Source organism: Pithys albifrons, chromosome 6 (assembly GCF_047495875.1).
Source record: "Pithys albifrons albifrons isolate INPA30051 chromosome 6, PitAlb_v1, whole genome shotgun sequence".
Taxonomy (NCBI): Eukaryota; Metazoa; Chordata; class Aves; order Passeriformes; family Thamnophilidae; genus Pithys; species Pithys albifrons.
This window is the reverse complement of record NC_092463.1, coordinates 24,188,884-24,216,694: the sequence shown is the minus strand read 5'-3', so window position 1 is coordinate 24,216,694 and position 27,811 is coordinate 24,188,884. Positions and strand designations below refer to the sequence as shown.

General features: G+C 41.8%; 2 protein-coding genes across 7 annotated transcripts; one reads left to right on the top strand and one right to left on the bottom strand.

Moving 5' to 3' along the window:
- Nucleotides 1-7,533, top strand: EIF2B2 (eukaryotic translation initiation factor 2B subunit beta). 2 transcript variants are annotated; one of them, XR_011698020.1, is made up of 9 exons: nucleotides 1-184; nucleotides 716-836; nucleotides 1,385-1,533; nucleotides 2,221-2,384; nucleotides 2,652-2,747; nucleotides 3,620-3,757; nucleotides 4,365-4,431; nucleotides 4,957-5,170; nucleotides 7,024-7,533. XR_011698020.1 is itself a non-coding variant. In XM_071557820.1 (8 exons), exons 1-8 carry the CDS (start codon nucleotides 22-24, stop codon nucleotides 5,112-5,114), a joined length of 1,056 nt encoding a protein of 351 aa, XP_071413921.1. In that variant the 5' UTR covers nucleotides 1-21; the 3' UTR covers nucleotides 5,115-5,446. The 2 variants fall into 2 exon arrangements, 1 of the variants encoding a protein (XP_071413921.1); XM_071557820.1 differs by lacking the exon at nucleotides 7,024-7,533 and having other exon boundaries at nucleotides 4,957-5,446.
- MLH3 (mutL homolog 3) lies at nucleotides 5,811-27,809 on the bottom strand. Of its 5 annotated transcripts, none has more exons than XM_071557815.1 (13): nucleotides 27,584-27,809; nucleotides 22,527-25,813; nucleotides 18,976-19,074; nucleotides 18,246-18,316; nucleotides 17,166-17,270; nucleotides 15,135-15,207; nucleotides 14,421-14,492; nucleotides 13,422-13,530; nucleotides 10,190-10,349; nucleotides 8,742-8,765; nucleotides 8,456-8,537; nucleotides 7,006-7,157; nucleotides 5,811-6,301 (listed from the first exon to the last, which is right to left on the bottom strand). In XM_071557815.1, the coding sequence occupies exons 2-13, from the start codon at nucleotides 25,738-25,740 to the stop codon at nucleotides 6,194-6,196; spliced, it is 4,269 nt and encodes a 1,422-aa protein (XP_071413916.1). In that variant the 5' UTR covers nucleotides 25,741-25,813; nucleotides 27,584-27,809; the 3' UTR covers nucleotides 5,811-6,193. The 5 variants fall into 5 exon arrangements, 4 of the variants coding, with proteins under 4 accessions (XP_071413916.1, XP_071413918.1, XP_071413919.1 ...); XM_071557817.1 differs by lacking the exon at nucleotides 27,584-27,809 and adding an exon at nucleotides 26,374-26,437; XM_071557818.1 differs by lacking the exon at nucleotides 18,976-19,074.
- Nucleotides 27,810-27,811: the final 2 nt, after the last annotated feature.

The following is a 27,811-nucleotide window of genomic DNA, read 5'->3' as shown; positions in this document are numbered from 1 at the left end:
GGAAGCGGAAGAGTCGCCGCCATGCCGGGCGCCGCCGAGCGTGGCTCCGAGCTCTCGGAGCAGATCGAGGCCTTCGCGGCGCGACTGCGGCGGGGCGGGGAGCGGCCGCGCTCCGAGGACACGGCGCGACAGACGCTGTCGCTGCTGCGGAAGATCGTCGGGCACGGGCGATGGAGCCGGGCCGGTGAGGGCCAGGCGGCGGCGGGAGGGCAGTGACAGGGAAGCTGCTGCAGGGCCCGGGGACCCGGTCGCGGCTGTCAGTGCGGAGGGAGCAGCAAGACCGGGGCAGACCCGGTGCTGGAGCCCCCGGGAGCTGGAGCCTCGCTAGCAGCGGCCAGTGGGTTCTCGGTGCTTGTCGTACCGCCGCGCGGCCTTTCCCAGCCTGCTGCGCTCCTGGGCGGCATTGCCTGAGTAGCTGCCTCTCTCCAGCCTGGCTTTTTCAGCGGCGTCAGCATGGACTTTTCCAGCAGAACTTTCACTAAGTGCACAGGTTATGGTCTTCCCTAAGTCTGCGCTGTGTCCAAGCGATTCCCACAGCGGAACCCTGCCAGATCGAGCTGCTCTGGCCGGGGTTCGCTGCTGTACCTCGGTGCCGAGATGCTTGTCCCGCAACAGCCCCTGGCCCTGGGGTGGGGAGGGGTTGCGGTGCGTTGGTTTGCTGCTCACACGGGTTTGCTCAGTGTGCAGCGATAACCGTGGCCCTTCTCTCTTTCAGGGGAGCTCATGGATCTGGTCCGGACAGAGGGCCAGAGGATGACGGCAGCCCAACCGTCAGAGACAACCGTGGGCAATATGGTGCGACGAGTGTTGAAGGTCATTCGTGAGGAATATGGCAGGTCAAGTGCCCCTCTTGCTGCCAGTATCTCTCTGGAAGCCTAGAACAGCCCTCCCAATGCAGCATGTTCAGTTGCTTCCGTGAACCCTCTTTAATTTTCATCACCTTCTTCTCCCACCTTTCCTAGAAAGGGATTTAGCAAGTTTAACATCAAAGGCAAGCCTGTGGTTTCCAGTGTGATTGATGACATTTCCTCTGTAAAAACCACTTGGTGTATGTATTGTGGGTGCATGAGAAGTCTGTGCCCTGACCTTGAGCTCCTCTCTCCTTCTGTTCCCGGGAGGGTCTGTCCTGCTGGAGCAGTGGCCTCAAGCCTGCTCATCTGTGGACAGCAGTGTTTGCACACGAATTAAGAAAACACTTTCTGGCAGAGATTTAGGTGTTTTTCTGCTGAGACAGCTGAGGAAGCTCTTTCATGGTGTGCCTCCTCTGTGTGGCTTTCCTTCTTGTCTCTTCACATCCAAGTGTGCTGTGCTGTGGGGACAGTGCTCAGCTTGGCTGTTGTCCCTGTGCTCTTTCCTGAGGCTGAAGAGCCACTTCTCTCCACAGGCTTCATGGGCGCAGCGAGGAAAGTGACCAGCAAGAATCCCTGCACAAACTCCTGACTTCCGGAGGACTGAGCGAGGATTTCAGGACCCCTTATCCCTCCCTCAGAGCTAATGTTATTGAAGCTATTAATGAGATGCTAATAGAGCTAGGTATGGATGGGTCTGAACTGCTCCTGAGTGGAGCTTCTTATGGGATGGGACTGATGCTTCCCCCTTCTGTAGGTGGAAAGAAAACAGCAAGGATATGGGAGGCTTAATCTGAAGGAACTAAGGGGCAGAAGCCCTGCTGCCCCCAGGACTTAAACTGTTTAAGTTCTGTGGTTTACAAGCAGATGGGTGGAGCGTCATGGAGGGAACAATATGGGCAGCTGTTGGCCTGTGCTCTTGGTCCTCTGGCAAGTCTTGAGTTCTCTGAAGAAGAGGGTAAAAAATATGCCAAGGTTGGGTTTAATCCCTGTGCACATATAACCTGACCCTTGTCACAAAGCACCATGATACATTTTTCCTTTTTTGTGATACTTGTGACAGATCAGGCACCTCACTCCTGGGACCCGCTCTGTCGAACTGCAGAACTGTTGAAGTGCTGCGGGCATGGTGGTTATCTAGAGTGGCACTGACACAATCCACTCCTCTCACAATGGAGTTTTCAGTACAGCCATTTCTGTGTGGCTGGAGAGCATGGGGCATTCAAGGGCCAGCTTCTTGGTCTCTCTCCACTGGCAAAAAGAATGGGGAGAAAAGCTACTCCTGCTCACATGGCTTTAGTGAAAAATTATCCTAACAGCACAAGTGTTGTTTTTCCTGGCTGCTTTTCCACCTGTCTTCCTCCTGTTGCAGAGGGCACCACTGATAACATTGCGATGCAGGCGCTGGAGCACATCCACTCCAATGAGGTGATCATGACCATTGGCTACTCGCGCACTGTTGAGGCCTTCCTGAAGGAAGCCGCGCGCAAGCGCAAGTTCCAGGTCATCGTGGCAGAGTGTGCGCCGTTCTGCCAGGTAAGGCTGGCTGCTCCAGGCTGCCTCACACGTTCCTACTGAAATCTTACCGCTGGAGGCAAGCTGAACATAATGGAAGTTCCTTTGCAGCTGAGAGACTGGAGACAGCTTTTTATCCTATCCCAGCATCCTTCAGTTGAAGGGCTGTACTTGAGTTCCATTGGTTTGTATTCTTGCAATTCAGACAAGAATTGAGTGCTGCTATCTCTGCAGCTGCACTGCAGGATCTATGTCCCAGGGGATCAGTTGGATTCTCCCTCTTTTTAGGGTCACGAAATGGCTGTTCAACTGTCTAAAGAGAATATTGAAACTACTGTCATGAGTGATGCAGCTATTTTTGCTGTCATGTCTCGAGTCAACAAGGTAAGGAGGGCTCCATTGGAGGAGGGATTAATGGCAGGTTGGGTGCTTATGCCTCCAAAATGCAAGTCCCAGCAGTGATGGATATGTTTCTTCACTGAACACTCAAAATTGTAATTGTCCCTGTTTACAGCTGGGGTTGAGATTCAGTGTGGAACCCTAAGTCAGTGTGATAACTGACTGCATCATGATAGGTTTTTCTGGCTTATTGGCTAACAGGCAGATCAGTTACAAGAGAGCTTCAAATGATTAACCTCAGTTTTTAAAGAAACTGGAACAAAAAGCAGCATTTCCAAAGCATTTCCCCTTTGCCTGGAACATAGGATGGCTGGTGAAGGAAATCACAAAGGTGTGTCTTTTCAAACAGGCCTGTTCTGTACTTTTATAGAGATGAAGATGTGGCACCTCAAAGTGAAAAAAAAAAAAGAGGTACTTGTAACATTGAAATCTAGCCACATCAGTTCATATCTTCATATATTTTGAGCTGCTTTACATTATTCCCATTTTACTGCAAGGGAATTGTTGCAGTGAGCAGTCAAGTTAATTGTAAAAAGTTTACTCTGTAGGCTTGTAGAACAGGGACCACAGCCCAGTTTCTGCTGTTCTCTACAATAGAACATACATTTATCCTGTAAAGTTCTCTGTGCTGACTTTGCTGTGCTGGAGGCGTGTTCTTGTTAGAGGAATATCTCAGTGAGAGCCAGTGCCAGGTGAAACAGATCAGGCATCCAGCTGTCCTATAACTCCAGCCTTTGGCTGGCTGGCTGTTCTGACACACTCCTCCTCCAGCTGATCTGTCAGGGTCTGAGCCAGGAAACGTTCCTTGCCCAGTTTGCTGTGGAACATGCTATCTAATGCTGATTTGCCCTTTTAAGGTCATCATTGGTACAAAGACAATCCTGGCCAATGGCGCCCTGATTGCTGTGAGTGGGACTCACACTCTGGCACTGGCAGCTAAACACCACTCCACTCCGCTCATTGTGTGTGCCCCCATGTTCAAGCTGTCACCGCAGGTAAGTACAACAGCTTCTCAGGACTGCACCTGCAGGGACTTTCATTTGTGGAAGCTTAGGGTGGAGAGCACTATCTGTCCTAAGGCAAGGCTGGTAAATGAGCTGTGTCCCCCATTCTGGCACTGTTCCTTCAGATAGGAGATCCTCACCCAAACTGGCACTCCTTGGGATCTCCTTGAAGCTCCCTCCTCTCCCCCCTGTGCAAAGCAGAACACTGGGTTATAAGGATATAGACCACTGCCTACTAGAGACTGACATCACTGTACTTACTTTTCCTCAGTGACAACGGATTTCAATTTATATTGTCAGTGTGGAAAGGCAGAGGAGGTAGAATGAGATGCTGAAGAAGTCACTGCTTCAGTTCCCTCGGCTTTGCAGAAGGGCAGTCATGACAGAGAAGGCTTTAAAAGCTCTCAGGAAAAACCTTTCACCTGTAGCCATTAGAGAAGTTCTAGACACAGACAATATGTAATTATTGTAAATGGATGTAATGTCACCTGGCAAGTCATCTTCCTCTCCATTAGTTCCTTCCTCTGCCAGGATCTGTTTTCACTAGGATAATCAGGTAGGTTTTTTTCCTGACCCTCCTGTACTCTTTCTCATTTAGTTCCCTAATGAAGAAGATTCATTCCACAAGTTTGTGTCACCACAGGAAGTGCTGCCATTCACAGAAGGTACTGGTTCTTCATACATCTGGTCAAGCTGGTTCAGGCTATAGTTTTTAAAGTTCTTTAACAACTCACATTAAAAAATAAGCTCAAGACTGTCATATAATTCAAGATAGAAAATCCTTTCCTATTGTCTTTAACAGAGAAAATTGCTGGGAACCATCTAATTTTGTAAGTAACTTTCTATTAGAGAAAGTGCAGAAAAAGGCTTTCTTTTGAACACTGTCTTTGCAGGTTTGCTTCTGCTCTAAAAGTGTTTTTATTACAGGATAGCAATAATAATGCCAGGCAGGTGGCAGTACCCTGTGGGACAGGGCAGCTTCTGTTCTTTCCTATAGCTTGTGTTAACTTGTTGAAACCCAGTAGCTCTGCAAGGGGCTTCCCACACAAGCACCATCTTTAGAAAGGCACCAGTTCTGACTTCAGGCTGGCGTGTGCATAGCCAGTTTGTTTAGGGGCGCAGGAAGAGGTGCAGAAGGCTAAATGCAGTTCGAGTTGCTTTGTCTAATATTGCTGTTACTCATTTTACAGGGGAGATCCTGGCAAAGATCAATGTTCACTGCCCAGTGTTTGACTATGTCCCTCCAGAGCTCATTACTCTCTTCATTTCTAACATTGGGGGTAATGCACCTTCCTACATCTACCGCCTCATGAGTGAGCTCTACCATCCAGATGACTATGAACTCTAATACCATGAAGCACGTCACTCCCCAGAGTGACTCTTCCCATCTTGCTCTTTAGAAAGGTAAAACAACTAATAAAAGTGTACATTGCAAAGACAGGCTGCTGTGGGAAACCAGTGGGGAATTTGCTCAGCAATGTCTTTCCTACCCAAAAGCAACAGAAGGCAGAGCTTGTGTACAGGTTTTGATCTCTGTGCTGTGTTAGAAACCATGTGGAGCTGCTAACCCACTTCTATTTAGAAATTGCAAGGTATATGTGTAATTCTGGGGCAGCTAAGCTGTTACTTCAAAGTGTGCTGCAATAAAGGCTGTTTACAGTGATCTCACTGTTAAGCACATTTTTCACATGCAGTTGTTTTGTTTATTTAACTAGAGGAGTTTTACCAGTGTAGTGAGTTGCCTGCAACTATGATGCACCAGGCTTTTAACAGTGTGCCTTCACATGCAAAATGTGATGGGAAAAGGAATCCATCAGCAGGTGCCTTCAAAATGGGTATTTAAGTATTTAGTTACTTTGGTAGGGCTATACTGGGATTTAGAAATCTCTCACTCAAGAATGCAAACTCTGAGGAGCTGGAGAAAGCAACTGGGTGTGTCATTCATTGCCTAGTTAAATGTTCTTTGATTCTAAGTTGGCCTGTATATACTATGAAGCTGGTTGGTCCTCATTCCAACCACTGCCATGAGCCCGAAGAGTGAGTTTAGTATTAATTTTATTAAGAAATACCTCCCAATTTTCAAAGCACTATAAAATACACTAATTAAATTCCCCTCTCTATTACACAGAATCATGCTGTGCTTGCAGAAAAAAGTGCTTTGCTTTAGTAACTGCGAGTGTTGGCAACAACTTGCATCCAAGAGTCAAGCACTGACACAGGGCCGAGACTTACAATGCAGTTCCTTAATGCTGAAGATGCTTGTCCAGGCTACAAGGGATGGGCTTCTCCTGCCATGTTCTCATGGCTGGTCTCTGCTTCTTAAGTCAGAATTTGGAGCAGAACTTCGGCGAATGCACTGGCTCAGAACTTTGCTCCACACAGGGTGGCATTGTCTAACAGCAGGGCTCATAGATCATACCAACGCTTCTAGTGGTTGGAGCTTACAGTCTCAACTCCTTCTGAATGGGGTCCCTTTTTTCCAAATAGCTGCCATGCTCGCACCATCTTCCGCAGTCTAGCCAAATTAGGTTTAGGCTGGAGGGAGAAAAGAAGCACTAAATCATTAATGAGCAAATGAGCTTCAATTTTTCCATACTCTTTGCCCTAATATGGTCATTCCAAAGTTTTTTTAATATCTGATTCAAAGTCCCAACCGACAAAGTCCCATGGAATCCAATTTAATAACAATATAGCACAGTAATAGCAAAAGCAAGAACTAATGATTTTGTTTTAAATTTAAATGTAACCTGGAAGGCATTCCTGCTGATGGCAGGAGGGCTTGGAACTAGGTGATCTTTAAGGTCTCTTCCAACCCAAACCATTCTATGATTTTATAATAAATGTTGCTATTCCTTTCATTTTCCCCCATTTTATAGCATCTTAAACTTTGGGAAAGTAGGCAGTTGTTTAATTAGTATCTTGGCAACTAGTAGAGTATCAGAATTTACATGCTTTCCAGGTTTTACATTTAAAAACTGTGAACACTTTAAATGCATCCTTAACCTTAAGGACATTATTCAAGTCAATATGATCATTCAAATGACAAATGGTAAAATCCTTGCTAAAGTGTTTACAAGGTAGATGGTTTATGTTCTAAAATCTTTTTGGTGACAATATGTAAAAAGTAACATTAAGCCAGTGGTGGTGGGTTTTAAACTGGCCTATTCTAGTTCTAACACACATCTTGTGCCTCTGATAATCCAGAGTGTAAATTACCAGAGGTGTGTCCAACACAGTACCTGTTCTTCCTGCTGCAGATGGTCTATGTCGGCAAGAGGCAGCATGGAAGGTCTTCCATGAGCACACTGGAAGGGCAGCTTGCAAGATGACAAAGCTTCAATAAGCCCACAGCTCTCCTCCAAAGTCAAATGCTCATTAAACTTTATAGCTCCTGAAAAAGATACACAAATTCTTGCACATACTGCCAAAGAGAATTCCATTTCCCTCTACAGCTGTGGTTTTCACTAAAACAAAGCATCTCCCAAATATTAGCTAGTAGGGCTGCAAAGGCAACCCAAAGGCTGCAGTATGGCAGACTTGGGGCTTAGCTCAATTAAACAGCCTGCTGCATAAGGATCAGCTTTCCATGGTCTAAACTTTCACCTAACCCACATCCGATGGATGGTAAGATTATTAGATTTTGTTTTTTTGGGTGACGTTGCAAAAGTCCTTTTTTCTGTGTGCGTGTATGTGTGTGTATGTTACGGCTGAAGATGCAACCAGTTCACACATCAAAAAGTATTAAAGCAAGACAACAGCTAATACCAGTTCCACAGGATTCATTGGTTCTATGTGTCTGCCACTGACAGGCATCACTTCCAAGGCCAAATGCCAGCCCTGCCAGTAAGTCCTTTTTCACAAGTGAGAACTTAATGGCATCCAGAAGAAATCCAAGCAAGAACATTAGGGAGTAATTTCTGAGGTGTTTGCAAACTTAAGCCTTCACAGATGCACAAGACCATCTGCAATCTGCTTTTCAGCCATGGAACTTTTTTAGATATAAAAAAATTGTGTATTGACTGCCAACTGTAGAATGAGTGACACTCTTGAGAAAACAGATGCTTCTGGTTCATGTTTACCCCTTCAGCATCATGTTGATACTGTTTGTGGCACAGGAACTTCTGCAAGAGGCTGGAGCTACTGCAGTCTACGCCTTTTAAGGTCTCATTGCCAGGTGCTGGAAAGTGACAGTTCCTGAGAACATGCACATTTTTACTGCAGTCCTTCCAAAAATACTTGAAAGGTCACAGGTGCACTTAAACTAGCACTTTAGACACTTAAAGGAAATAAAAAATTTTGAAAGATTGGCTACGTTTTCTTTCCTGCTTGCTTCAAACAGATTCCAGCACATCTGCCCACTGGCCCTTCACAGAGCTGTTATTTGAATGGTTTGGAGTTCACACGGATGAATGTGTGAATGTGTCTCAGAAAAGTATTCTACCTATGTTTCATGTGAAGGTTAGAAAATAGGTTAGGCCCATACACGCATAAATCGGAGGAGTGTTGTCCCTCAGTGCTATCCATGAAAAGACTATTATCTCCTCATCCCTAAGAAATTCACAGTCTGTAATCCTGCTATAGTTGCAAACACATCCTGAAACAACTGCCCCAGGGAGGATATTGTGTAGAGACAGAAAAGTTTAAAAAAAAGAAAAGCTGAAGAATGAAAGAGAAGTACGGTTTTCCTACCATGACAGGCCTGGGAAGCTAACACCTTCAGAAACGTCAGAGGCAGTGACCCTCGTGCTCCTCCTCCTGTGGTCTGCACTAGCTAAAAGCAGCAAGGGAACATTATCTTACTTTCCATCTAATATGAGAAAAAGGAAGAACTGTAACAAAGGAAACTAAAAATGAGGACAAGCTGATGGATTATCTAGCACACCTCTGTCATATGAGGCTGAACATGCTCTCCCTTTGGTTCATGCAGTAAGCTTTGGATTGTTATAGTCGACTTAAGGAGCTGAGAGCAACTCACCTCAATTTGTTCTTGAATAAGCTCCTGGAAAGAAAAAAAGTAGTATCAGTTGCTATTTCTCCCTTTCATCCCCCTACCCTACTTTGTCCACACCTGTGCATCATTCACTGTGTAAGTGCCAGAAACAAGAAAAATGATGCTTTTGGTAGTACACTGACCACAGTCTGAAAGTTCCAGGGGGAAGTCCTGACCTCTCACAAGTATCTCATCAGACTTTAGACTTGGTTTCTCTCTGCATCAGTTTCCTATCTACAGAATCAGCATAATGGAACTCATCTCTCAGAGTGCCACAAATGCATGTTATCTTTGATTAGCTGCCCTTTCTTCTTTGGGTAATAACTAGTCAATGCGGATTTAATTTCTGGTATCTAAAATGCAACAATTCATAATTAATCCTGAATACGTGCACCAAGACCTAATTAAAAGGGCTGCAAAACAGATCTGCCAAAATGCTCATGAGATCTTGAGGCATTAGATAAGAATGAGTGCTTGTAATGCACAGACCTGTTCCCTTCGTCTGCTACTTTTAGTACTCTTGACTCCCAAATCACATCAGGAGAGTGCATTTTGAGTTCTTCCCAATTACAGCAAGGTTGGAAAAGAAAATTTAATCAAATTAATAATCTTCTCTGTTCCTTCTTTTCATATCAGAAGAGATGCATAGCAAGACCGGACAGATTCACAGCTTGTGCAATGTCTGAATATGGTACTCCAGAAACTATTTTTAAGGACTTTAAGAGCAGCTGTGATTGTGGAGAACTGTTTACAATTGAAAGTGCAAGTAATCAGTTCAGAAATTTCTCCCTCAAACTGCAGAACATCTGGAACGGTGGTTTTTAGGAAGCTGCACTGCTCATGTAGAGATTTCATGAAAATAATATAGCTGATATATAAATACCACTTGTTAGGATTTAATAATGTTACCTATTCTTTCAAGCATTCACAGGCAGTAAACTTGAATTATCTGTCCTATGTATAATTTTTCTTAGCATTTCCACTATCCAAGTCTGAAACAGTCTCCTATCATTTCAGTTATAGTTCAGTGATTTCAGTTGTGGGACTTTAGCTACTAAAAGGAATGGCACTGACCTGATACCTTGGGCCATTAACACAGAACAAGGCAGTTAAATGCCACCCTGATGCCCAATCCTGTCAGATCTTGGAAGCTCAGCAGGGTCAGGCCTGGTTAGTACTTGGATCTCCTGGGAATACTGGGGGCTGTAGGTTCTAGTGCTGAGGACTCGCTCAGCCATGGCAGATAAGGCTCAGGAGTTAAACGGTGGGGCCAGTTCCACACATGCTGTGCCTCACCTGAAAAATCCCCTGCGCAGGCTTGAAGGGCACACCCTTGTGGGAAGAGCCCTGCCCAAATCTTTGTTCACCAAGCCTGGCCATACAAACACAGAACAAGACCTCGTATCGTGACTTCACCCATAGCCACAGCTGACCTTCACAATACTTTTAGTGATGGGTTGTCTTTTCCGGCGTAATTCATTGGCTTCTCTTTCCATAAAACACATTGGCACTTTCCTCACAAGGATCAAGGAGCTGTTTGTCTCAGGAAATGATAATTCAAGACCCAAGTCCACCAAATTTTTATAGCAGCACCTGAGGAAAAAAAAACCCAAACCAGAAATGAGACATCAACCACAGCAGCTATGTCTTCATAGCACAGCTAAATATTTCTGTATCTACATATGTTTCTTCCTGTAAGTTTCCCATCTCAAAATCTATGCATCATGAGATTCCAAGTAATTTTGCCCTTTCAGCCTACATTCAGCCATATTTTTCCACTCCAATCAACCATGCATTTCTCATGTTCCACAACCACAAGATCTCAGAGCTCCTGTACTATGTAGAGAGAAGCTGTCTGTCTAAATTTCTAGATCTATCTTTTCTGAGGATGCATGAGTTGCCTGGTTCAACCAATATTCCAAATACTGAAATTACACAGCACTAAGACTGTTTTAAATCTAACCTAAAAGAACTGTGGTTTCAATTGACATGTATTAGCAAATAGTTAAAAAGGAGAAAATATTGTAAGAAATTTATAATGGTTTAATGAACTTTATATCCCATTAAGCAGAGAGAACACAGGAAAGAACCATTTCCAGTTAATTATGACATATGTCAACCTGTGGATGGAAAAATACACACAAAAATGAGACTCCCTAGTCAGATAAGAACTTATCTTCAAAATGAAAACAACTGTAAGAACATATACTTTATTAATTCACAGAATATTCACTTATAACAAAGGTGGTAAAGGTCAGTTTTAGAAAAGACATTCTTTGAACAGAAGAAGAAGTTAATCTAAACTTACTAAAATCATTCATGAGAATAATACAATTACTAGACTACATATGGAGATGGCTTGTGTAATTCTACTCCAAAAAAGAAGACATGTATAGCCTTCAAAAAGTGCCCATAAAGACAGAAAAAGCCCATTGTGGTGAAATGAGAAAATCCAAGCAGCTATTGAGGCCAATCAGGCTTTTTTTTTTTTTTAATTAAGGGAAAAAATAAAGAAGGAAGTTCAGGAGAGTCAACAGAACAATGCATTACTACAATGCTCAGTAGACAAACAACAGAACCAAAGCTGCAGGTGAACCGGAGGTCCAGCTGAACTATTACATTGCAAGCGTACCTGAAAGAAAACGTCTTTTAGACAAGGTAATTTATTTAATTACATTAAATTTACCACAGAACACAGTCATAGTCTGACAGCAACAATAACAACAGAATATAGATTTTTACATTATACTTTTAATTCCTAACTTTTTAGTAATGATAGTCTCACAGAGTGATTGCAAAGGGATGAACTGCTAATACATATTAAAAAATTATAAAGTCATGCAATCAATGTACTAGTAAGCCAGCACCAGTAAGCTTCTTGCTTATCAATTATCAATCAATTATCTTAAGCATTAACTGAAAATAACAACTGGCATTCCCTGTGCTGAATATTCAACCAGTGTTCTTATAAGAAAAATGCCCTTCTGATGTACTTTCATACTGATTTTTGTAGAATGTTTGTGATTTAGATGATGAAGAAAAGTAGCTCTCAGAATTTATTAGCTCTTTCAAAAACCCTTTGATGCTGCCTCTTAAAAGCAGCTAAAGTTGTCATGGATAGAAAAGTAACATTTGCCATGATTCAGTGACTACAGAAACAAGGTACGCTGGCAACAGATGGTCAGTGTTCTGCAGAAGCCTTGATCTGTATCTTCATGACTTTATTAATGATGTGGAAAAGGGACATGGCCAAGGAAACGAATTTGTAGAAAACACAAAATTATTTAGGTTAACTGAGACTAGAGACAAAGTTGAATTCAATCAGAATTTAAAACAAGAAGAAAAATGATGAATGAAATCAGTAGGATGAACAAAAAGGGTATAATGAAAAATTACAAAATACCTGAATTCACTCCTCCTAAAGACAAATAAATACAAATTACCAGGATAATTTCACCTGTTTCTGCTTTTGGTTAGCTTCTACATAAATAGCAAAAATTAAAAAAAATAACCCCCACAACTCTTTCACTTTGTCATGACCATCAATAGACAAGCAGCAGTAGCCAAAAAAGCAGACAAAATATCGTGTGTGGATATAATAAACAGAAAATATGGGCATAGCTGCAAAGCTACTGTATCAATCAATGAGATACCCTCAACTTGGTATATTGCATTCAGTTTTGGCCATCCATTCTCAAAAGCAGATATGGCAGAAATGGAAGCCATTTGCAGATGAGTGTAAAATATAAATCAAAGCTGAACAAAAGACATTACAAATATTGCAACATCATCAAGAACATCATTAAGAGGTGGGAACAACAAAGGCATCCAAATGATAGTGAATTATGAACAGCATAAAGCAAGTGCATCCTTTGAGGCAACGATCTTAAAAAGGACAGATTTAGAAGCTGTTGAGTTTGCCACAAGCATCCCAAAAAATAAAAAAAGAACAGTAATGAGAAGAGACAGTACTTCACCTGAAAACAAGGAACAATGCAGTGAAAAAAACCCACAAATGCATGTGGCAGGTGACAGAGAGGAATTTGGGGAGGAAAAAAGGTTTGATTAGTGTCCAATAGATTTGCAACAAGTCCATCAACAAATCTGTTTCAAAACTCTCGCAGTACAAAAGTTAAATATCCTAATAGTAGCTAGGCCACCATTCTGAAACATTTCGGAAACAGTGCTCATTAGCTACTCTTGGCAGGCACCAAAGAATAAGGAATGTGTTTTTGAAGGATTCACAACACAAGCTTTCCATACCCCATCCTTCTCTTCTCCAACAGTGCCTGTAAAATCAGTCCCTAGGTTGACACTATGGGCACTACACTCCATTGTGCACTCCCAAGTCCCAAGCCCCAGACAGCAGGAACTGCTGGAGGCTGCCTTGGCACTCTTCTGGCCCACACATGAAGGTTTACTTTCCCAGGGAAAACAGAGCACATTGCAAAGGCACAGAAATGGCACACCACAGGGTTTTGTCCATCTTGAGATGTTGTAACAACATGCCTAAGAAGCATATCTATTTTCCTCAGCACAGATAGAGCCAACTGGGCTCGGCTCACTAAAGAATCAACAACTTCCCTCCTGAGCTTCATGGTAAGCCAGACCTTCTAGGTATACAGAGCCATCCCCAAAAATTCAGAGCTGTTTGCCATCACTAACCATAGAAATCTTCTTTGCTCTTCTGTAACTTCAATCTCCAAAGGGGGAGAGATGGAGGACGACAGTATTTTCTTCTTGCCACATGCTGCAGTTTCCTTCTCATAGGAATCTGTGAATGAAACATTTAGAAGTATCCCCTCTTAAAATATTTACGCAGGCATTACCCTTAATGACCCTCTGGTTTGGCACGTAATCCTTGCTTGGATTAAAAAATGACCACAGAATGCCTTCTCCTGAAATTTGTGGAGGACTGGGAATGTCACAAACCAGACATCCAGCCTCTGGGGAAGGGTTGGTTAATGCCACTTTGTTTTTTTCCCACCAGTTTCAAAAAGGAGTCACCCTAAATAGCAAAAAAACCCAACAACTGATATATTTGGTTCAACTCAGAGGGAGCAATTTTTTCACAGAAAAGTCAGATATAAATGAAGTTAAAATACTATTCATTAAGCATTTCTCCCTTCAGTCTTTAACTTTTTTCAATACCTGACCAAAATGAGCAGAGTTCCTGGAACACTCTTTGCAGGAACTACGCAGTATTTGTTCATGAAAGAGAAGGTCAATGATTTTTAAGTACTTGATGGATAGCTATTGTGCTTTTTAACACTGAAACCAATGGCTAATGAGCTTACATGGAAGACTATTATTCCTTTGCAAACAGTTTCAGACTGCGGAAATTTTAGGCTTTAAGCACAGTATTCAGCTAAAAAGGAACCAAATGAACTATGCTCTTTACTCCGCATACCAGGTCTTATTCTTCACAGCATAACCACATAAACTTATTGGTGTTGTTCTATTTCCTCTTCATTGTTTTTCCTATCAGTCTTCCTGGTCTTTCATTATGTCAGGACTATTTTAGTTCAATAGTTCTGTGGGTAGGGAGTATATCTTCTATTTTTGGAAATGCTGTAACAATTTTCAGTTGCCAATATTATGACTGCTACTGAATGTCTGCACTCCCCTAGGGATCAGGATAAAGATGATCACCTGAATCCTCACCTGCAATAAGCTGCTCCAAGCGGATCCGTTCATGAGCTGCATGTTGGTCCACCAGAATCAAGAGGTTTCCATCTAAAAATGTACCACAACAGATGAGAAATAGGCAACTTTGTACCAGACAACTGCACAGGTTAGGAAGAATCCCAGAGGCCTCATGCAGAAGATAACTATGAGCTTATTACACAGAAACAAAGTAAGGAGGAGGCTGTGTTGGCAGAACACAAAGTCACTACAGAACAGAAATTTAGTGATCCAAATTGGCGGTTAAATTGAGGTAATTAAATTGAGTCAGAAACTCTTGTCTATTGACATCTTCATCTAACTTCAGAATGAGAGCAGAGGTCACCCACAAACTGTTCTGTTTAATACAGTCTTTTAAAATGTTACAAAACCTACTGGTTTTGAATGCCTTTTTTGTACTGCTTCAGAAAGCTTCCACAATGAGTATGTCCAGACACTGTGAACAGTCTGAAAGATGTTAGCATTTTGAGTACAATCTATTTTTATAACATTAATCTGAAGGCAGCAGGAACACTCAACAACATCCAAAATAAAGATAAAGAAGATCCAAGAAATTTCAGGCGAAGATTAACATTTTCCTCTACTCAGAATATCATCCCAAAACAAGAAGAGACTACAAAGAGGACAGTGTTCTCTCTGCAGTTCAGTCGCACCTGACAGCCACCTCAGCTTCACTCTAGCAAGCACTCTTACCTGCCTTCTTATCCATTCCATTCCTGGTGTTAATTAAACAAGCGATAAATTTATTGTCCACTTGCTGAAGAACCTGTAAGATACTCATAAAAATCATTACAGAGGAGGAAAATTATTTTTAAAATACAGGCAAACAAAAGAAACAGCAATCAAAATTTATCAAGAGCAAAAAATAGCTAGTAGGACGACTAGGGGAGGGGAAACCACATCTTTCCTAACCAAAAAGGCTTAAAGAATTTGGCCTGGCAAATCTAGACTGAGAAGGTATATAGTTACTTTTTATAAATACAATGGGGGACTAAATATGGAAAAGGCAGTAATTACTGAAGGTAAAACATAATACTGGCAGAAGATCAAATGACCATTAAATGCTCATGAAACAGTTTTGTCTGGAGATAAGAGAAAGTTTCAAAATATATTAAAAAAATCTGGATCAAAGATAGTCATAAGGGCAAGAGCACTAATTGTTCTTGACATTTGTAGAAACCTCCTTAAGTTGGGAATGAAAGCTGTGCACAGTGACTCTGAGTATTTGATTTGTTCATACTAGCAAAAGAATGACAATAACCATTTATAACATGGTGATCATCTGCAGAAGACAAGAAACTTTTCTTCCCCTCAGTTTTTGATGTACACTTTGCCTCTGTGACTTGATTCCACCTTCCCCTCAAGCATCAGAAATCAAGCAGAGCTACAGAGAATACTGAGAAGGGGTGCACAATGCTTTCAGTATCTTGTTGCTGGATTTCAAATATTCAGGTATGATGTTACAGAGGAATTTCTCCCCAGATAGAGCTCACTCTGAATTCTGTCTCATGACATGTGTGTTGTTCACCCACTAGGTAAAAATGAAGGGATGCAGGGATGCAAGATATAATTGATTCTTTTTACTCTTTTCCTGTTGCATGACAAAACTTTTTGTGCTTTTGGTCTTTTCTACAGAGCTTCTCAAAATTGCTACAGGGTACTAAAGGCAATATTTAGATTTTTCAGGGAACCGGTAATTCCTTCTGGACTCGCCTTCTTAAAAACATAGAAAGGAAAACATTACCCAGGTAAAATTAACCACAGAAACACTCAGTAACTCTTAAAGAGAAGTTATTTTTATGAGTGAACAGACAAATGGTGCCTTCCATTTTCCATCTTTCCTCTCTTGCCTTTGTGAAACATAATCTATTCACCACAGTAACTTTATTTACTCCTGTTATTCCTGCACTCACAACATATGTAAGGGAATCGTTTGGACCCTTCTCCACCCCATAGGTCAACATTACCAGGGTGCCCCACACAGTCAGAACCTGCAATTTCCAAGTCAGGAACCTGACTGCACAAGAATAATGCTAACTGTGCCTGTAGGCCTTCTGTCATTGAGATGCAAGAGAGGGGAGAATCCACTCTGGCATTTCTACCAGGCAAACCATCAAAGAATTTAAGTTAAAGCCACACATTTGCATTAGCTTTTAAGCTAACATTCAAAACATTTGATTAACAAAGCACTAAATCAGTTAAACTTGATGTTATGATGCCACTTTGCTATTTTAAAAAATCACTCCTAAGGGCAGATATAAATCTTAAGGGGCAATTCAAGTTTTTCCATTAAATCAGATATTGGATTTTGAAATTACTCTACTGGGAAATTAAATTTCTAAAGTCAATAAAAATGGAAGATACAGGACAAAGATTTCAGAGAAATAAGAACTAAGCAAATGCCTAAAACAAATACAAAAAAATGTCCATTGAACTATCATTTAGTTAATAGTGTTTCTATGCAGCAGTAACGGGGCTCTCTCTTGATTTTGATTTCACCATGCCAGTCAAGTAATTTTAGTCACTTGCAGACAGATGATTAACCATGAGACGATACAAAGATCTGGCATGACATCCAGGTCTGCTGGTATCATACAGCTTATGAAAATTAGGAATATGAACTGTTTTCCTGGATATCTTTTTCCTAACAGGTAGAAACATCAGCAAATCCCATCTGCTGAGTGGGAATTTGGGGGTGAAAACTGGTAATAGATTATATTGTACCTGCATTGAATGAACCATGTCTTTGGTGAAACGATAAGGATACAAGATATTGTGAATTTTCACAGCCAGACTGTCAGCCTGACTGCTGGTCACATCAACTGCAATCTGTAAAAATAAAACTACAGATCAAACAGGCTATAAAGGATATTGCAAAAAAACCCCAAACACACACTCTGAATGTGCCCATCAAACCAGCTTTAACAAAAACTGGAAATAATTGTGTATTTTGCAAATTGAGCTTTCTACACAAGAATAACTCTAACTAAAAAAACCATCCAACAATCCCTCTACTTCTATCCCCAAATATTTTTCCCATGTGGATATTACCTGATAACTTCAATGCATTCAGCTGATTTCAAGCAGCTATCAAAAGCTGAAGTTAATTATCAGCCTACGTGAGCTCTCAGTGGATGGCATGACAAAAGATGTATTGCCCTGAAATGAGTCAGAGCTCACGTCACTGCAGGGACTGAACAGAACTGTTCCCTTCCAGAAACTTACCAGCAGGTGGTTTGCTGCTACAGCCCTATTGTTTGCAGGTGGAAATGGTTACATACACATGTTTACACACACACAACATGAGGATTAAAGATAATGCTACCTCATGACAGCAAAGGAAGTTTCTCAAAAAGCTCCAGCATTGTTTCCCTGTCACATGCTGTAATCCTGCCGGGCTATAAAAACAGCTATAGTAAAATAGGCTTTTAAGACCCGTTGCATCCAAGAGAAAGCAAGCTGGTTTATTTATCTCTGTTCACAAAGAGGACAGATACTATATCGCAATTTTGCCATTTGATAACTTTTAATTTTAAGACGACTATCTCCGCAGAGGAAAAGTCAGCTTACAATGTTTTGCTTTCAAATTGATTTAAGGTAAAAGATTAGCCTGGTAACTGTGTCTCTGAGTTTTAATAAATCCACAACAATGACTTGTACCTAAGCTGCCAGGTCAATACTAATGCTTCTCTGAATAACTTATAAGCAACAATTACAATATTTGCAATTTTGGTCCCAATGCCAGAAAATAACAGAAGGGTAAAATGATTCCTATCTTAGCATGAGCTGTAAGGTAATACTTACCTCTGGGCAGGGAACAAAAACAGGATTATCCCATTCCAAAAGCAATGACTGGAGAGACTCCCCTTCAACATCTAGGAAAGAACACACAGATAATACAGGCACTACCAATATCTGTCAATAGAAGGCTCATTCAGAACCTCTACCTCACACAAGTACTATTCATTTTTTACCTTCATAAAAAGGGGAGAGTGCACAAATAAATAATGGAACATGAGGCTGGGCTTCTCTAGTCTGCTTAACTAGGAAGGGCACCATGCAGCTTTCTGACTCCTAAACATGCTGCAGCACCATTCCACAGGCCTGGAAATGGGGGTGGAGGGCAGTGTGTAGAGAAAGACAGACCTGGTTAGCTACCCATTCTCTCTGGACAAAGTTACATACCAAAAAGATTATTTCATCCTTTTCACTCAAAAAAAAATAAAAGTGTGAGGATTGAAGCTATTTGTCACATTCCAAAGTTGGAACGAGTACAAAGAAGAGAGTAGGTAATTATTCTTTAAACTACTGACATAATTCAACAAAGCACTGGGTATTTCATCCAGTAAATAAGTATCCCCTAACCTGCCTTCAACCCTAAAATGTTTTCTTTTCCAGTTCTAGATTCGAGATGACTCACACAGTCCCATTGTTAACAGACCTTGAATAATTCTGAGTTCCTGTTGGGACATCTGGGAGAATTCTTTGATTTGTTTTTAACACAGAACACTATGTCCTGGAAAGCTGGCCCTACCTCTCAGATCCTGGCTTGTCTGAGTCTTCTCATTTTGAGGTCTAGGAAGGAAGGGTAACACAATCTCACTTCTAAAGGGATGGCATCTGAACTGAAACCCTAAACACAAAATAAATTTACTGCTGAAGAATCAACAGCATGCAAAACTACTAAAAGCTATATAATTATTATATTCTTATAAAGGAGCATCTGCTTAGCCCTGTACAAATTAAGAGTATCCCATAGATTTTGCAATGTAAAAAGCTGAGAATTATCAACACACCTGCATCAGGAAACAGAAATATTGTTGTGGCTTCTGCAGGACTGTACTTAAAAACTGGCTGCTGCTTTAAACTTGTAACAGTTATTTCCAAATTAGTACAATCAGAAGTGCTATCCCCAAAGAAAAGAGGGAGGCACATAGTAGTGTACCAGAGATCAAAACACTGTTCAATTCCGTCTATATTAAGGAGTGTCAAAACTGTCAGACTATCATCATTCCTATCAATACTTAATACACTTATCAGGAATTTGTAAAACTGAAAACTACAAGTCAGTGACCCCCTATGAGATATCAGAGTTAGCCTAACAACATGTTCCAACCCACCCAGAAATTATTTAATATTACAAACCTGTATTGTTATCAAGAGTATTAAGAAAAGTGGCTCAGATTTCCAGCACAGTGGTAAACATTTCACCCTTCCTTTGGTACAATTCAGACTTCTATTCTTTGTGAAATAATAATGAATTAATAAAGTTCCTTTCTAATGAGAAATTAAGGGTGTGTATTCAGGAAAAGTGGCAGAGTGATAACACCAAAAAGAACCAGCTGTGTGCTGATAAGCTCAGTGTGAAAAGGCTCTATGAGATCTTAGGCCAGTCCATGGACTCTGGACTGTTGACTCCATTCCAGTGGGGATCAGTGATGGTCCTGCCCTGGGGACTGAGAATCCTTTTGAGAATACAAACTGGCAGCCCAGCACCAGAGAGCAACTCAGCATCCCACTGTCACAAACCCCAGAACACAGGACAAGATGGCCTGACGTGGTTCCTGGTAAACTATGGCAAATTAAAGAAGGCTGCCTAAGTCAGGCTTTGACAGAACTTTTATAGCTTTTATGTCATGGAAAGGTATTTCCTCTCAAGGTCACAGAAGAATCTATCATCTATATCAACATAAGTCCTGTATTGTGTACATGTAATAGACAAAGAGTCATCTCCCTGTTTTTTTGCAGGGAAAATCCTTGTTCAGGATATACATTGTTCATCAAGTTAGGATTTTCTTGCTCAAAGGCAAATGAGATTTCAGAGCTGGCAGAGATATTATTAATATGATTCTTCTGACAAGTAACAGCAAAAAAGGTGCAGAGGATAATAATGTATCTCCTTTATACAGGCAAACTCCATACCATTATAATACTTGAGCATTCATTTTCACTTGCCTCAATTAGATCATTAAGATATACCAGTGTAATGACACAGAATAATATAAGGAACAAAAATTGAGAACATAGCTGGTCTAACAGCAACAACCAAGTTGAACTGGGATGTTATCCTACTACAAATGCATTATTCAAAAAGGGATGTGATGGTGAAATGAAGCTTGATAAATTTTCCTGTAGCAATCAGTTTAATCAATAAAAAGATGCTCAAGTCTAACCTACAAAATCCATCATCTCTGTTGGGCATGTGGCTTGTGATGGGAAATGAAGGCAGACAGCCACTTCTGTCATGGAAAAGAGATATGGGTTATTCTCATCTCCTTCCATCTGTTACTAACTAGTGTAATTTCCCTAAAATTGTGTGTGAGATGCTGTTCTTAATAAATCACAGAGATATGAAATTATATGTCAACACCATGGGGTTACAGACAGTACTCTAAAAAGTAAACTGAAAGTATACATAGCAAGTGAAGAAATCCTTCCATCCTGGGTCTTAACAACAGTTCAAAACAGTGCTCAACATCAGATGTGAATGCTGTGTTAGGACACAGTTATGTTTATTCCTATGGATGAAAGGAATAAATTTGCTTGAAAAACATGGGAAAGAAAATGTTGGTTGACCTTTGAAAACACAAGATCTATAGAGTCCAGCCATAGTCCAAATACCTTGAGAAGCTTTGGGAGGTCTGACCCTCAGCCTTGGAAATGCAAAGAAAGCAGACACCTCACCAAGGAACTGACAGGATTAAGGAAGGCTGGCACCACTGATACAGCAGAGCATAACAGCAATGATAAGGATAAAAAGGAACAATGGAAGTACCATGGGATGCAAAATGACACAATACAATATATGTCTTCAAAGCCTATAGACTATACATCATCTGAGAGTGTAAGGGTATGTGAGGTCTTCTCTTTAGAAATCTGAATGCACTATCCAAACATTTTGGCTATAAGGTCAAGTTCTACATCTCAGGGCTCCGGCAATAAAACTGGTAAACCACAGAAATTAAGTGTTAGTCAAGGAGTGTTCATTTGCACTTTCAAGTAGTTTTACCTAATAAAAACTTGTATCAAATTTTCTTCAACAGAACACAGTAAGTATTAAAAACTACTGGCATCAATTATTATACTTAAAGGGAATAGCTTAACAATTGCAACACCTACTGCACGAGTGTTTCCGTGACTGGTGACAAAGAAGGAAGTAAAAAACAAAAATGGAACAAAAAAGAGGCTGTGAAGATTGATTAGGCAAATATTTTACAGGAGAACTATCTAGAAAGAAGTCCACTTTTTCAAAACAAATTATGCAGTAGAAAATAGAGTCTACATGAGGAATGGCTGCATCTTTGCTCATAAAATCTGTGTATAGTCAGAATGAAGAACAACTTGAAAACAGAGACATGCCTGGAAGGGAAAATTATCAAAAAGAGTATTCTGCTGAGCTAGATCAGGAGGACATGGAAAGTCAAACCCCAACAGACAGATCAACAAAGACTCATGAACACCATATCTCTGAAAAACCAATACAATGCTGTGTCCTTCCTAGTGAAAAAGGTCCACCATCAAACCACCAGCAATGCTGTACAACACCTGCTAAAGGTGTGAAGGAACAGCCTGCCTTCCAAATTCCATGGAAAGGAGACTACACATTCTCAATGAAGTTAGATTTTTGTTCATCTATCAAGGGTTGTTGTAAGTTGAAAAAAGATCATTTTAATTATGAGTCTCTCTGTAACAATATATTCTTAGAAACATAACTGTTGAGGACAAAATGGTAAAACCACAGTATTTTTCTGCTATGCTTACTTTGAAGTGTCTTTCTTGTATTATACACGACAACAATCATATATAACTCTGATCACAGTGAATGTCATGATGCCCAGTGAAAACTAGGCAGCTGTCAATTGACATGATGCTGACTTGTTTTAGCATTTTATTAAAAAAATATCTTTTCTGTCTTTAACATTAATGTTTTACTGTCTCCATAGTTTCCAACACTTTCCTGTTTTCCATGCAGTTACTACATGTGACGCAGTGCCCATTTCAGTATCAACTCCCAGGGGCCATCAGTAAGATTATTTTACACATTTTCCCCCGTCCCATTTTTAGAACCAACACCACCCCTCTTACCATTCTCTGAAACAACATTCACAGCCATTGTTGTTATATCTTGAACACAGGCAGCTTGCAACCCTTCAGTAGGAGGAGTGCCGTAGATGCTCAGTCCCGTTGCTTTATTGATGTAGATTGTCCTACCCGATGAGGCATCAAAATCTTGCAGCCAGACAGAGCAACACAAATCACTCCCGGGATCACCTGTGTTTGTGTTGCCTGCAGAGAATTCCAAGTCACTTTGTAAGGTCACATGGGTAACCTCAGTATCTTTCATATGTTGTTCTGAGGATTCATCTAACATACTTTTATCTGTACAGATGTTAGTACAATGATTTTTAGCAGGTAATGATGGGCTGACAGAATTCTTCACCGACTCTGCTATCACACCATCTGATTCCGAGCACCCATCCCCTCTAGAAACATTGTAATTACATTCCCTCACTTTTTCCACTGAGGATTTATATGTTTGACAAGCATTATAGAAAATATCACTATTTGAGGATTCAAGATCAAAAGAGTGGTCCTCTTCTCTATTTGAGTCTGTTTGGAATTGTTCACCAACTTGTTCAACTTCTTTGTGGTCAGTTTTCAATCTGGACAGTTTGGATGATAAAGATCCTGGAGATCTTTTACAACTTGTATTTTTTTTGTTAACCAGGGAATAACCAGACAATGTCAAAGGACTCTGACAAGGGGCTCGTTTGTCCTGTGACATTTCTCCACTGCAAAATAAAGTTTTTTCTGAAGATCCAAAAGCTTGGCTAGTATTATTACAATCTGTACCTTCCACAGGTGGAATTTCACAAGTGCTTAAGTTACCACAATGGACATTCTCATTCTTTGAAAAGACACAATTAGTTTGTGAATTAAGTACCGTGAGACCACATTCACTTTGCTCTGACATGAGTGTTGGCAGCCTAGGCTTGACTGTCCCATAATATCTCCTGAATTTTTCTAATGAACCCAGCTGTGTGGACATGCTCAGTTTCTTAAAGGACTGACATCTTGGCACAGTTATTTGTCTTCTAATGCTTTTTATAATAATTTTCTTGTGAGGAACACCTGAAGAAGTTGGCAGTGGCAATTCTGTATCATTCAATGTTTCATTACGTCTTCTATTGGTGGCAGTAGGCATAGAGATCTCCTCCCTCAGCTGATGACACCAAGTTTTGTTCCCATTACCATCAGTCATGCATTCTTCTCTGGTAAAAGGAGCTGTAAGTTCTTTATTTGTCTTACTGGAAATACTCTTAGTATTCACTTTGTGGACCAAAATATCCTTGGCCCTGACAGGGCCAGGCCTACGCTGTGTGCTTAATGCAGGATGTGCTTCTGTTTGTTCAGAGTCATGCAGAGACTCGCTTTGCCCAACACATCTTACGAGGCCTGCAGAGGACAGCTCTGATGGTATTGAACTAACAGCCCCTCTTCTGGCATCATCCATCATTTCAGCTGTTTCCCTGTCACTTCTTGCATTATGCAGTCTCATCACTGAACCTCCACAGTTAGTTTCAGGTCTCACTGCTATTTCAGTAGGGTCTTCTCTCTCTGGCAGTGACTGAGTAACATCCTTATTTAAAATACAGACCTTATTGTTTTTCTGTGTTACTTTGCCTTGTTGGCTGCCCACATCTTTTGTGTTATTCTGTGCACAATGCTGCAGGTCACCACAATTGTCTATTTCTCTTATTTCTGATCTGGCCCCTTCACTGAAAGAGGAACAAAGACTTTCTGAACATTTCAGATGAGTATCAGATGCTTTTTGGGAACTGTTAGTGCATTTTGGCTCCTGTTCGGAGGTACTTGACTGAATCAAATCAGAAGCTGTGTCACATTTATTGACCAATGGAATCTCTGCATTATTGGTTCTACATGGATTAGATGACTCACAAGTCTTCTGATTTGGGGCCATTTCAGTTTCCTGTATGTTTTTACTTGACTCTGTAAGACTGGAATTTTTTTTTCCAGTAATGGACTTCCTTTTGACATCTTTCGATTGCAAAGTACACATTTCATAGGAATCCACAATTTCATCACATGCTTTCTTGAAACTTTCTTGGATGCTCTTCTTGTCAAGGACTGAGGGCTTCAGAACTGGAGCATTATGCAAACAGAAGTCATTATCTTCATTAAATTCTCTGATGTCCTCATTACACGGTTCAATCAATAAATGTTCTCGGTTCAAAAATATTTTCACTCCTTCCTCTACACAACTTAGAAGAACATCCCAGTTCTGAAACTCAATCAGAGTCTTTGCAGGTTCCAGGCACACATCATAGTCACTGTACGCACAGGTCACGTTGAGAATAAAGATGCCGTACAACTCTGGCCCGCAGTGATGGCGGCCAGGACTCGAACCAGCCTGTCGGCTCGCAGGGACCCTTTTTGCTTTGCAAATTACACTTTCTTTTCTTAATAAAAAATCAATCAGTTTATGTAGTCTTGTCTTTAAAACAAGCCTTCTATTCACATACAAGAACTGCATATTCTTATTGTAATGTCCCTCGGTACTGATAAAACCACTTATCTCAAATCCCCCAGACTTATGATTTATTTCTCGCAACTTCTGGGATCTGCCCAGTCCATAAATTTGACAAAACCGAGAGTATACATCTCTTGTCTTAGGGAGCTGAAGCACCATAGAACAAGAAACATCATTCCTTAAAGAAAAGGAAACAGAAGGATGCATTAGTGAAACAGCTTCTACCTTCTGTCTCACTCTCTCAAATTCCAACACTGGATCCATACACTTTCTCCTCACTGGTAACTGATGGAACAGATTGCACACAGTGACTGTAGTTCCACCACTGGGTCTGTTCAATTCAGCTTCACACACTTCCAGTGCTTGCCCATTGTGAAACAGTTTCACAAATGTTTTTGCTGTCCTGCTGGTCTTAGATGAAATTTCCACTACACTGGCCATGTTGGCTATACTCGCCACAGCCTCCCCTCTGAAGCCGTAGAACATCAGCTTCTCCAAGTCTTCCACCGAGCTGCACTTGCTGGTGAAGTACCGCTTTCCAACAGCCTTTAAGTCCTCCTTCCCCATCCCAGAGCCATTGTCCACTACCTGGATCTTAAAAGCTTCCAAATCCACCCTGATAGCTACACATGTTGCTTTAGCATCGATGCTATTGAGGACAAGTTCCTCGACACATTGGCCAAGTGAGTTGACAGTCACTCCAGAACGCAGCCTGGCTCGAACATCTTCCACCAAGTGTTTGATCATGTCAAAATCTGATGGATGAGAAACACAAGCAACTGCAGGGAGCTCACTGCTCTGTGTTCCTTAACACCATGCTCTGGGTGGAGAGAAAAGGAAAAAAAAAAGAAGCAGAAATTAGAAAAAAACTTTCATTTTTTGCATTCTCCCTTATAAATACACTTTTCTTGGGTTCCTTGGCATTCAGAGCCTTCTTCTATGACAACTTTCCTGCTCCCACTGTCAGTGCCGTCAGGGCAGATGGCCAGAGTCTGAATCTAAGCTCCTTACTACGAAGCTGGTTCCCAACCTTAACATACTGAAAGAAGGACAAAATAATATGGCTTAAAATTTAAGTATATTGTTGCTAGCTTTTGAATTTGATGAGACTTTGCAAAATGTAATGTAATGTAATTGTATGCAAGTAAGGCCAGACCAAGCAGTGAGCAGTTAAGATAAAAAGAGGACTAGAGCTCACTTGAGTATGTGCAACCAAGATAAGAGGACTTGCTTGAATGGAGAAGCAGCTTGAAGCACATGAGAAGTGCTTTCTAACACAGAGCTGGGGGAGCAGAACCTGGACAGAATGGGGGATGAAGAATAGTAAACAACATAAGACATAAGAGGCTCAGGGGAGATCTTATCACTCTCTACAACTACCTGAAAGGATGTTGTAGCCAGGTGGGGATTGGTCTCTTCTCTCAGGCAACCAACAGCAGGACAAGAGGGCATGGGCTTAAGCTCTGCCACAGGAAGTTTAGGTTGGATATCAGGAAGAAGTTCTTTACAGAGAGAGTAATCAGGCATTGGAATGGCCTGCCCAGGCAGGTGGTGGATTCTCCAACCCTGGAGGTTTTTAAGGTGAGACTGGACGTGGCACTGAGTGCCATGATCTAATAACCGAAGTGGGGTTGGATTAAGGGTTGGACTTGATGGTCTTGGAGGTCTCTTCCAACCCAATTGACTCTATGATTCGGGAAAGATAAACAACAGAATGTATAAATTCTATGATGTAAATCTACAGAGTGCCTGTAATAGATAATATTTACAGCTAACTGCTTGAAAGGGCTGAATTTTTGTATACCTGGTGGACATGTACTTGGAGGCCTGAGCCCCCTGCGTGACCCCAGCCGTGGCCAGGCCATAATAAAATGGTGCTTTACTATCAATATCTACATTTTCTTTAAATCAATACCAAACCCAAATTTCTACCGTACAAGACACTCAAAGGACCTTCAAGCAAAAGGCTTCTACTGTAACTTTCATCAGAATTATTGAGTAAATTCCACCAAGAACTGCGCAGAGAGCTGCTTTCCTTTAGTTTTTAGCTCAATGTGCCCACATAAATTCACAGTACCTCATCCTGGTCAAGTAGCATCTGCTGCTAGTTTTCCAGGAAACGAGTAAAGCAGGCCTGGGAACGTGTGTCAGGCAATGCACTGCATTGCATGGCCAGGCTTCGCAAACCAAGATGTGAGCAGGGTTCACCCCACGTGGGTGAGCCCTTCCAGCCTGCGCAGTGGAGTTTATAGGTGAGGCACAGCGTGCACAGAACTGACCCCACCGTTTAACTCCTAAGGTCCATCTGCCAGGGCTGAGCGAGCTTGGACAGTGACAGTGAAGTCCTCGGGACTATCACAGCACCCAGTACTAACCGGGGCTGACCCAGCGTGGCATCCGAGATCTGACGGGATGGGATGGCAGGGAGGCATTGAACTGCCAGGGGACTGTCCCACTGAGACTCGAACTCATGTCCTTGGGATGCAGAATCCAGAGTGCGCTCCTTTACACCACGGGACCGCCCTGTCAGGCAATGACCCAGCTGTTACTATGACAGGGAACCCCCTATTTCCCACTCCTTGACGCCTACTGGTTTCCTTGTGCCTTTCGCTCTCGCTGGGGATCCGGTGCCGATGCTGCAGGCAGGTTTCCAGAGGCTCCCTGGCCGCGGGCACTGAGCAGGGTAGCGCTCCCACAGCCTGTCCGTGCCCTCCTCTCGCGGCCGAACCCGCCTCAGCCCGGGTCGCTCCCGCAATGGCCGCGGCTCGAGACCAACCGAACCGGGCCAGGCCGGCCTGGCCGCGCCCGCGCGCAGCCC